Source organism: Melanaphis sacchari, unplaced genomic scaffold, assembly GCF_002803265.2.
Source record: "Melanaphis sacchari strain LSU unplaced genomic scaffold, SCAv2.0 Contig84_pilon_pilon, whole genome shotgun sequence".
NCBI lineage: Eukaryota > Metazoa > Arthropoda > Insecta > Hemiptera > Aphididae > Melanaphis > Melanaphis sacchari.
Genome location: NW_020271599.1, coordinates 1,230,801 through 1,243,217, shown reverse-complemented (window position 1 = coordinate 1,243,217; position 12,417 = coordinate 1,230,801). Strand labels below are relative to the sequence as shown.

Here is a 12,417-nt window from a genome sequence, read left to right as displayed (position 1 = left end):
GAGCGTGTCCCACCGTCAGACATTTCGAATTATCGAGGGGACCGGAATACATGAACTTTCTTCTAACTATAGAGGTTTTCTCAGGGGACTTAGCGTTTAGTTCGATTTATGGAGTTTTTCGAATTATCGAGGTTCGAATTAACGAGTGACGACTGTATTATATCGTTATCGTACAGTCGTCGTCGTCGTCGTCGTCGTCTACCCGAGACTGGTCCCCGGCGGCGTTCGATGTCGACCAGTGAGCTTAGAGACCGGTCTATAAATAGCCTACAGCAGCGCGCGGCGTCGGTGGCGTCGCCGCGCGAGCGAGGCGGGAGGGCGGGGGAGCGACGTTTCCGTCGGGGTCCGAGTCGCCGACGGCAGCAGACGGGCGCGCGCGCGCTCGCGGCGACAAAACGCAAACGTAACCGTACGCGGACAGCCAGAGTCGGCGCGCGCGCCCCCAACTGACGAACCGTGTACGTGACGCGTTTCAGTGGCGTGCGTGGCGTCAGTGCGGTGTGCGCAGTGCGTGTCATCGTAAAGAGTATCGTGTGCGTGCGTGCGGACGATGGACCGCGCGTAGCCGCGACCGCAGCGGTCGCCGTCGTCGACCGGACCGCCCGGTGGTGACCGCGACCGCGGTCGGGCGACGCCGGCATGGAACGGAAACGGAGCGGCCGGCGGTACTACAACAAGCGGAAGAAGACGTGGACGCAACAGTGCAAGGACTACCTGCGGCAGTTCATAGCGTTCCTGTTCAGCAACATCGGCATCATTTGCCTGGTGGTCGGTTACACGATCGCCGGCGCGTTCATGTTCATCATCATCGAGGGCGCGCCGGGCAACGCGATAGCGGTCATCGACCGGGTGGGCGCGAACCGCAGCGGCACGGCCGACCGGATCTGGGACATGGTGTGCTGCAACGCGTACTGCGAAGACGAGTGGAAGCAAGAAGTGCAGGTACACCTCCGGTCCTTCCAGAGCCACGTCATCGAGGCCGTCCGCAACTTCAGCTATGAGGGCCCCAACAAGCAAATGACCCGATGGTCGTTTTCCGGGTCGTTCCTCTATTCGCTGTCCGTCATCACTACCATAGGTGAGTGATGGGTGACCACATGCATATATATATATATATATATATATATTAGCTTCCAGACGAGTGTACACCCTAACCCCCTCGAATTGTGGACCCACTGGCTTGTGGAATTGGTCGGGGCAGGGATTTTATGGGGAGATTTTCGCGTAAAGAGTCAAAAGTCTCAATGATTGAGATTGTTGAGTAGACATCTACTGATTTAACCGAGTGAGATTATATCATACTTATTAAATGTCTATGATAAATTACCTGATGGTTAACAGAAATAAAAGCTATTGTTATAGGTAACTATTGAAATTAAAAATATCTAGTTTATATCCGGTTTAATCGAATCTGTATGAACTTTCTCCAGTATTCGAATCTCATGAACAGTCCATAATATTATCAGACCTTTGTGCAAAATATTCTTTATATCTACAGATAATGATAATGCTATTTATCAATAACTTATGATTTAATCTTTTTTTTTAATATTTGTTTGACTAATTTCGTATGTATTAGTACTAATCTATCAACATGTATATTTATAATATTAAAATATATTTATGGATTTATAGTTGATTTTGTTAAAAAAACAAAATACAGCTCAGATGGTATTTGTTTTACTGATTTTATGAATATTTTATACAAAATAAATTACAGACTTTAAAATGTTTTCTTTCAAACTATACACCTTGTGTGGTCCATGTAAACCCGTCTAACTATGGTATTATCTAAAGGGTTGTCGGCTTGTGGTATCGGAAAACGTATAAACCAGATAAATGTTGTGGTTCAATCAAGATTCGTGAGACATTAATCTAATACACGACGTCTTGACATCCTTTTGAGGACAATAAGTCAATATTTACTGTCTATGTCATTCTTATGAGTAATATTTTGAATTCCTGCTCTAAGTAACTATTCTCAAAGTGTTAGGTCTATCTATCCTAATATTCTATTTTGGCGATCTCTAATGAAACATTGCTAAAAACAAATTATCTTTACTTTTATTTATTTTTATTTTTGCGTTAATATATGTCATTTTAATTTTTAATTTTACCACAACGTTTTCGAAATCAATTAAGTTTTAAATTGTTTTAGCAGACATGCAATTCCTTTTATAAATTTGTACACATACAGACATACAAAATTAGTTTTTAATCGTTTTATTTGTATAATTTCGTATTTTATATATTTTTTGTTATTAAACCTACCTCATCTTTTTTGTTTTTAAAGACGAAGTATTTTTATTCATAGTAGTTTAATACCTAAAGCTATGGCAGTCATTAATTTTAACATAAAGAAATTTTTACTACTAAAGTTTTTAACGACGGAAATAAGTAATTATTTTTTAGCACAAAATGGTAAATAATATATAGATATAACATTATTGATTTAACAACCATTGCGTAAGTCCGTGAATCAATTATTATAACAATACAACACACAGAAAAATAATTATACATAATATATAAATATCAAAATGTAAAGCTAAAAATATAAGTGATTGCTTCAAAATCGGTTGATGTTTTATAAAGTTTTTTTTACTCAGAAGATTTCAAGGCCTAAGAATAAACCACGTTTGTTTCAACAAGTGATTTTTAAATCATTATTATGAAAATATACAGAGAAATTTCATAACTTTTACATGACATGTATTCCATTTCCAACAAAATGTACTTTGAAATAATAATTATATATTTTTTACTACCCCATAATAATGTTAAGTGTTTTTCGTAAAATGCACTTTTGAGCTGAATACTGTCATTCATTCATGCAAAATCTAGAAAAATGTGTTTATACTTTATAGTGCTTGATTTTTTTTCAATAAAACTCTGAATCAATTCAAAATATATATAACCTTACCTATTAATAATTTTCCGTCATAATAAATTACGATCATGGATTCACACCACAAAAATTAAAACTTCGTATTGTCACATCAAAATGTGTATTATAAATTATAATACTATTACTACAATTACCAAATTGCAATACTCTGTTTTTATAAAAACTTTCGGACATTACAAGTATTATTATGGTATACTATGACCACCAACAAACCTGTATGTAGGAGAATTATATTATGTGTAATCAAATATTTTTAAGTCCATTTTCAGTTAATATGTTCTTTAATTTTTTATATAGGTATTTTAATTATTTCTTTTTTATGCCTTTTATTTTTTTACGACTTTCAAGTACCAATACAGTGCATACACTTATAGATTTGTTATAATTTATGTAATAGTATTTTATCGAATACGATCACTAGTTAAAAATCGATAACTTTAACTGATGTATTTTTATACATATAAAAATAAATATTATTATTCTTATTCTTATTATTATTGTTGCATTGTTTGGCTGTGAATACAACTGAAAAACTCATGTATAATATAATAATAGTTGAAAAAAAAATGATTTATTTCAATTTATTATTAAAGCTCTAAGTATGTGGTTGTCATGTGTTCTTACAATATATAAATATTATGTTTTTCTATACTGTAGTTCTGGACAAAATACTTTTTTTGTGTATCTATTATGCATCTATCCTTGCTGGCGATAAGTCTTTGCGTATGCATATAGACACAACAAATTCCTCCAATTTATTAAACAATAATATTGAATAAGAAATTTTATAATTTGTATTAATATTTAATATTGATGCTTATGATATTATGTGGTATTATTGGTTTATTATGATATTAGTTTTTTTTTTTTTTATTTAAACTTACAAATAATAATCTAAAATTAACAGTACCTATTTAGTTATTTCAAGAAGAGCTATAGGTACCGAAATCTATTATAAGCACAATAATATAATATGACTTCAGTTAAAAAATAGAGAACACATGATCAAATGGCATTACATAAAAAATATTATGTTCAATTTAGTGACAAATTAAACTTATTAAGCTTAATATAAAATTTAATTAAATATAGGTACTTAGGTTTAAAAAAAAAAAAAAATTAAAAATTAGGTACCTCTATATACAAGAAAATACAGACATTTAGAAATTAGCACTCATTTATTTTTATATATTACTTAGCTTTTAATTTAATAACAATATTATTATTGTTATTATTATTATTATTACTATAAACTGTACGTGTCATTACACAATGGTGGCACAGCTATAATAGCGAATAGCAATTCGATGCGTGTAATAATATCAATCATTATTATAATTTAATATTTTTGTGTGTTTTTCGCTCATTGACTGCGGAAGACGTTTTCTTTAGAGAATATGATTAATAATGGTATAGGTTATAAACATTAGTAATGTTATAAATGTTATAATGATAATGCGTTGTTACTTACGGCTATCGGATTCGTCATATTTATGTATCCTAGAGTCAAACCAAATATTTACAGTTCTTAAATACCTACAATTATATTCCATAAAAAAATTAAAAAATTTTTTTTTTACAATTTTTATTTTGTATATTTACTAATTTTACTGTGTTTTTGGCATTCAACAATTTGAAATTTTTAATTACCTATTAAATCATTAAGAATTTGATTTTTAGTGCTATAACTTTCGAGTCTTGATTAAAATAACTAATATTATGATATTAATAATATTAAAAACAATTGATAATATACAGCTGGTCGTTATCGTCACCGATTATCATTGTACCACTGAACAATATTGTATCGAGTTATTATAGTCTCCTCATCCAAGACTACCATTACCTTTAAACTACGAGTAATGAGTATGTTATAAATAACCAAAAACACTTGTTCAGTATGTCATACGGAATCAATGTTAATTTCATGGATTTTATATGAAGGCCATTTTTTATTATAATATTACAATAATATTATATATTGTGCATTTCGAAGTCTTCACAGCTTCTCCAATGAATGGCGGTGTAGCGAAAATAAATGGTCTTATTTTAATGTTATGACGTACTATTATATTAATTGTAGGTTATTCACCCAATCCCACTGTTGATATGACTAAATTTCGTCATTATCAGTAAAATTATGCTCATGTTTAGTGTATTATAGAAAATATTGTTATATGTACCTATTAATAATTATTCTGTTATAACTAACATATTATACGCAATATACTACATTGATATGTTTGGAATTCACAAAATTTAAAATTTACCTGTTACTTTTTCATATAGATATAGTGGAAATTTAACTATAATATCCTAAAAGCCTCATATCACTTTGAGAATCTCCATGAAAAATCAATGTGATGTTTAAAACTATTTTAAGAAATGTTTTAAAAGTATCATATATTTTTATAATATGTAATTGTTAAAATTTTAAAAATTAATAAAATTAATCTTAATTTCAAAAACGTTTTAAGAAGTACATAATTGATAACTTATCCAAACAAAGTTAAGTTAATTAATAAGAACAATTTAATGAAAATCGGTGAAAAAAATAATTAATAAACAAAATAGGTTTTAAGCACAGAGTTTTGCATTAGTTAATGTTGTCCATTTTCTAAAATGTATTCACAATATGGTTGCAAAAAATAGTTTAGGTGCTCATTAAAATGCTCAAAGTAAATATTTATCTTTCCCAAATTATTACAATCAAATATAAAACTTACAAATAATTGTAGATGTTTCTAAAAAAAAATGTCTTTATTATAAACTTCTCTCGATTTTGAATATTTATATGATCAAATCATGGTAACATAAATTTTGTTTCTTCCTGTATAATAGATAATATATATAAAAAACGTGCGTGCAGTTCGTTTATATTCTTCGCGTAATATACTATATTATTATTATTATTATTATAAAATGTGCTTTGCCCGAACGTTGCGACTTACGATAGATGCTATCTGAGTAATCTTACTACCCGCCGCGAAATTGATTGGGTTCAATTTTGTCGAACTACGGAGTTATTCATTTTTTATCCTCCGGAATAACTTGTCATGTGAACCTTAAGCTGCACGCATGCATGATATCCACGAAAGTACATGAATTATATATGGTCTACAATACAACGTATTTTATTAAGATCTCATGAGAAAAAATTTAATACATTTCCCATGTGACTATGATTTACATAAAATCGTTGTGAGTCGATTCGTAGATGATTAAACATAATTGTCCACTCAAACTTTAATGTATAATATGTTTTACTTAATCATTTAAGTAGTGACAATAGTACTTAATATGATAATCGTTATTATAACACAGTAAACACAATATAAATTAGTTTAAATAAATTAATGACCATATAAAAAAAAAAAAAAAAAAATGACTAAACAATTACGTAACACCAATTTAAGATAATATTATATAACCTATTATGATTTTTTCTATTTAGTAAGAATTTTCAAACAAATAGCTATTATATTTTTATTTTTTTACTATAGACAATTCTAGGTTATAAATAATTTTTTCACCGCAATTTTGATATTTTTTATTCTCTGCAGAGTATCCAATTACATATTAATTTTATTTTTCTTCCCATCCCTCTGGAAAAAAAAAAAAAACTGCTAAATATCGTCTCTGATATGCACATTGAACCATACATATTTTACAATATTGATCAATATTACATTTGATAGCATACTGCACATAACTTCAGCCAAAGACATTACCAAGACGGTACCTACGCCACTGTTTGAGGCTCGTGCATCTGTTTGTTCGAAAACGACGGTAACCGACCGTCGTATATAATATATCATGTATACACAGCACACTACACACGGGGAACGGGCCTCCGGAAAAACGTCGGTGCCAAATTATCCCAAACCATAATTAGCGTCAAGCGAACCGCCACACGCATCTCGGTCATCCGTGAATGTTTTACATAGACCGTGTTATAACGTTACAATATAGTCTACTTTAGAGCACTTTTAATAACTCTGGCTCCGACGGCATCCCACGTACGTGATTGCATACCAATATAATATTGTGTGTGCAGCGTGACATTTTGTACATAAACACCTAAATCAGGTACCCGAGTCATATTATAATACGCATTATGATCGTGTAATCGATCTCGATCGGATAAACCGACAGAAGATTTATTACTATATTCCCCGAGGATGTAATAAAAAGTATTTTAACATTTTCAGCCAAAAACAAAATAAAAATAAAAATAAACGCAAGTACACGCACGCAATAGGTACACGACACACTTTATAATATTATATTTACGACGATGAACGTATTACTGTAGGTACATGGCAAGTAAATATTTTAAGCACGTACCTATATATTATATTACGCAGTTGCTCAACTATTATATATCAATCCAACCGTGTTACAGCTGTATTAGCACCAGAGTATACTGTATGGATTTATGGATAGGACGCTAATGGACTACTTCATTTTATTTAAAACAAAATAAAACTTTATTTGTCGTCAAAACTATGATGGAGTATGCGCTGACATATACGGTGATGAAATATAGAGAACCACGTCAGTTATCATTATTATTATTATTATTATTATTTTAGTATACCGTCCGCAACGCGATACAATTGACATGGCGTGCCAAATTTGAAAGTACCTATATAAAAGTTGTCTCGCGACCAAGTAATGATGTTATACAAAATATGAAACAAAATATTATTACAACGCTGGAGCCCGCATTTGATTTTCAAACTGTTATTATTACTGTTAATACTTTTAAATTGATAATGTACATAATAGGTATTGTACTTTAAGTCTTTCAGTGATAATTTTGTAAACTTTTAAACACTTTATCTATATCATCGTATAATTTTCTGCTTTTAAAGATTAATAACTAACTGCATATTATTTTATGGACAGAGTATATGGAAGATAATCACTTAAGCGATTTATATTATTCCACAATCGCATCAAAATGTTAATACAATACATTGAATATTCATTTGAAGATAAATAACTATCATAAAACGAACATGTTACATTTTTTTTAGGACTAGATAAAAAAATCATGTTTTATTTACATTATTGAAATCAGTAAAAAACCGAAAAAAGATAATAATATAATAATTAAGTTTAAATTTAAAATAATTTAAAACGTACACAATTCCCAGACAGCAGTAGTTCTTGTCGTTTCTTGAACCTTATATTATAAATTATAATCATGATATTATACATTAACATGAAAGTTTTATCATGGTGTATATATTATACGCGTAATGATATACTCAAGTATTATGCTTATATTCTAATTTAAGTATATTTTTCTATTTACGAGAAAAAGTATTATCATAAATATATTGAATGCCGTTTGACGTTTCGTTTGCCTATTAAGAGAAAAAGAATCTCTTTTGACGATGATAAATTTGGGTTTTATTTTTATAACAACGTTTGTGATATTTCTGAACTCTGTTTGAAATAAATGAAAAATGTTTGCTTCATTTTCAAAATAATTGGTCAGCTCTTTTTAAACAATGGATTGCCTGTAAAAATTGAATCATCTATAGCGTTATTTTAATCGATATAACTGCTAATAAGAATAACACTACCATTATATAATGTACTCAAGATAAGGATAAGAAAGAGAATAATATCAATTGACTTATAGAATCAAATTTTGAACCATTTCTTCATTTTTATAATCTAAATTACTCATGACTATTATTTATTTTATATAGTAAACTAATTTCAACAAGCTAACTTGAAACACTTATCAATTAAATAGTAAGTTAAAGACCATATTTTCATATTTTTATTTTCTGAAGAGAAACAAACTTTTGTTTTTGTTTTTTTTTTTTTAACATTTAGTGATTATTTGTTATGAACGTAATTGTAAAAGTAGTTTTATAACAATATATTTTATGGGTCGAGAATTTAATTCATACAAACCATAATAGTAATATAAGAAATAAAAACATCGATATTACCATACTATTTAAGATAGAAATGAGTATTACTACATCATACAGTTATCTTTTCCAATAATTTCTATAAAAACGAAAAAAAAAAATATAGAAAAACTAAGTTTAATGATTCAATAATTCTATTATTTATTGGACAATCGATTATGTGAATAAATTATTGAAATAAAATTGTTATAAAAGAACTATTCGTACATAGTAAATTTAAATCAATAATCTCTTATTGACTTATATTAGAAGTATTAAAGAAAAAGTAAAAAGTTAATTAATTTTATACCATAATAAAAATAAATAATATTATTTATGTTCATACCCAGTACTATACACTGATAATATTGTTTTTGTAATGTTTATGTATTGAAAAATACACGTAAATAAATAAATAAGTATTAATATTGCGTATTTTTATTTATCATAATTTTATATTGTCCAAATAATTTAATAATATCTAATTAATGATAACGAAATTTATTGTTTTATTATCAAAATAAATAATGTAATATGATTTATGAAAGTATATGTGAATAACATAATGCAGAATAAAATATAAACATAATTTGTGAATTAATTCAAATTTAGATTTTTAAATTTTCAATTAAATATAATATATTATGTTTTAAAATATACACATAATATTTTATGCTATTTAAGGTGAGATCTTCATGAAAAAAACTTCTAGTTTACTGAATTTTTTGTCAATAAATGATTTTTCGAATAATTTTTTGTATAAATCAAAGTTTAAAATATATAGTAGTTTTGTTAATTAATAAACTATATTGTGTACATTAAGGATATATTTCAATTATAATAGGTTTGAAGATAATATTGAGGCTTTGATGATTTGAAAATTTTAGTAATATTATTTATTTAGTATATGAATGTAATATTTTTATTTTATAATTTTTAAAATTTGTAATAATTAAGTATAATAAATACTTAATAAAACATTATTTACGTAATATTATGTTGTATTATTTGTACAAACAAATTTTAAATAAAGATTAATATAATACTCAATACATAAAATATAATATCTGAGAAACTAGTTGTTCAAATTAATGTAAAATCAATATTTTCGCAATAATCATTCGGTTAAAAATTTACAAAAAAAAGTATCAATAATGATTGAAAATTGAATGTTGTATCGTTACAGGAAACTTCTTTTATTATTTTAAATAAATGAATAAAATATTGATGTCTTTTTAAAATACTAAATACTAAATACTAAATACTATAGGTTTATTAAAAATAACAAAAATATTAACTTGAATAAATGCATTATTAAAGAAAAAAGGTTGGCAAGTGGGTACCGCTTTACTGTACATTGGGTGTCAAATGGGTCACTTTTATGAGTGTATTCAATTTGAATTCAATGATAGTATTATATAGTTTTATGTAAAAAATGACTCTGACTAAATAATGTTTGACAAACTATATTGCAAACTATTTTTCATGGTATGTTTATTTTATATACGTAGCTATTAAAGTAATTTATTTTACTTTCAATATTATGGAAAATTTAAATATGTTTTTCTGAAAATATTGTATTTATTAAATTATTAGTATTCAATTAATAATAATACAATAAATTTTTATCATATTATATAAATTAATATGACTTAAAATGTAATGACACATTTCTGTAAATATCACAAAACTATAAAGTTATAAAAATAGTATGAATAGAAAATAATATTTTAAAATAAATCTAAAATGTTGTTGCGTGTAGTAAAATTCATAATAACCTATACAATACGTATATGTGTTCAGATTCCATCAATATGTTTTTGTATTATAACAAACTAATATTTATTGCTTAAATTTATCTGTTTACTCCCTATTTATTGCTAAATAAGTTATTTAAGTTAAAATATTTATGAAAATAATTATTTTAATATATTTTTTTTGAATTTTATGGAACCAATATGAAATACTTATAAGAAATCTTTTAATACATTTTCAAAATTTAGATAAAAAGTGAACAGTTTTCTTGCATTTTTAACTACAAAATAGTTTGCAATAATTTATCAACTACAACAACAAAATATTTTTTTTTAAACTGAATTTCGGTAAAAACTCCAGTTTTTCCTAACATTTTTTTCTCGATCATAAAATAAGTTTTAAGAATTTTTAATCTTTAGTTCTTTAAAAATATATAGTAGATTTAATTTTCTATCTAGAATCACTCTAAAAATTATAATATTGGAATCAAAAATTAAAAGCATTTTAACGACTACTTTCGTGTACACACACAAAAAAAAAAATTTTTTTTGTAATCAATAAATTCTTGCTCTGCTAAAAATTTAAAACACAATGGTATTCCTACTGCTACTGAATTATTCTCTGTACTTTAATATAATAAACTAAAACTAATGAATTCACACAAGACTTGAATATAATTTGTTTCTTTTTGATAACTCTTTATTGTATACTTTATAATATCTCAAAGTTATAAATAGTTGTATGAGAAAATCATCTTAAAAGATTTTCCAAAAGTCTTACGTTTACCAAAATGGTAAATCGGTAATAACTCCATCGTGTTCCGTCACTTTTAATTTTCATCACCCAAACTTGTAGGATCCTATACATTATAATAATAGTAATATTACATTTTTGTCTTATATAAAAATAATATACAGTTAGAGTCATCCATGTGGCGTTTACTTTTGGAATCAGTGAATTGAACTTAATATAAATTGGCACAGCATGATTAGGAATTTATAACTATTCGGAATTTTATACCCACAACACATTTAGGTACTCTTATCTGTAAGATTAATCTTGTTGAAACATCAAAATGAAAGGAGTTATTGTATAAAGTATTTATAAAAGCCATATTTAAATATTTAATTTATAATAGGTACTGTTACACTTTTAATAATATATATTATTAATATAAAAGAAATATTTTATCTAAACTTGCTAATATATTTGATAGTCTAATTTGTGTATTATTTATAATAGCTGTCCTTATTTATTATATTAAAAATACAATTGCCATATAATAAACTAATATAATATAGGTTACTTAAAAAAAAATACACAAATTTAATGAATATTTATTTTTGTTTATTATGGCAAAATATATTACGGAACCAGAAAGAATAATGCCCAATTGTGTTTTATCTATAAATCGGATGATCCATTTAACGTAACATATTTATCTAAAAAAAAAAAAAACATATATTTTTTTACTAAATTTATTTATATTTTTTTAATGACTACTACATATATTTGAAAATTTTCTTTATTCTAAACTTTGATTCATGAGAGGAGATACTTGTTTTGCGCATGTAGACCGACCTCAACGTAACCGGTATGTGCGATTTTGGATGTATTTTGGTCGCTGAATAGATGTGTGGATTGAAGTATAGATCAGAAAATTTTTGAAATACTTTAATACATAAAAATTAAATTTCGGACGAGTAGCTTATGACTTATTAGTGCTTAACATTTAAAGAATGAGCGGAGTGGAGTGGTGCTCCTAGAAGTGAACGCTTGCACACTACAACTTCCTCTCATCAATATTTTTAATTATTA

At 27.4% G+C, this 12,417-nt stretch overlaps 1 protein-coding gene across 1 annotated transcript in view; it reads left to right on the top strand.

Moving 5' to 3' along the window:
• The first annotated feature begins 503 nt into the window (after positions 1-503).
• LOC112602198 (TWiK family of potassium channels protein 7-like) overlaps positions 504-12,417 on the top strand; it is an 85,125-nt gene continuing 73,211 nt past the window's right edge. The window contains exon 1 of the mRNA XM_025350155.1: positions 504-1,078. Within this exon, the coding sequence (XP_025205940.1) occupies positions 640-1,078 (439 nt within the window). The 5' untranslated portion in view covers positions 504-639. The remainder of the gene's footprint in view (positions 1,079-12,417) is intronic.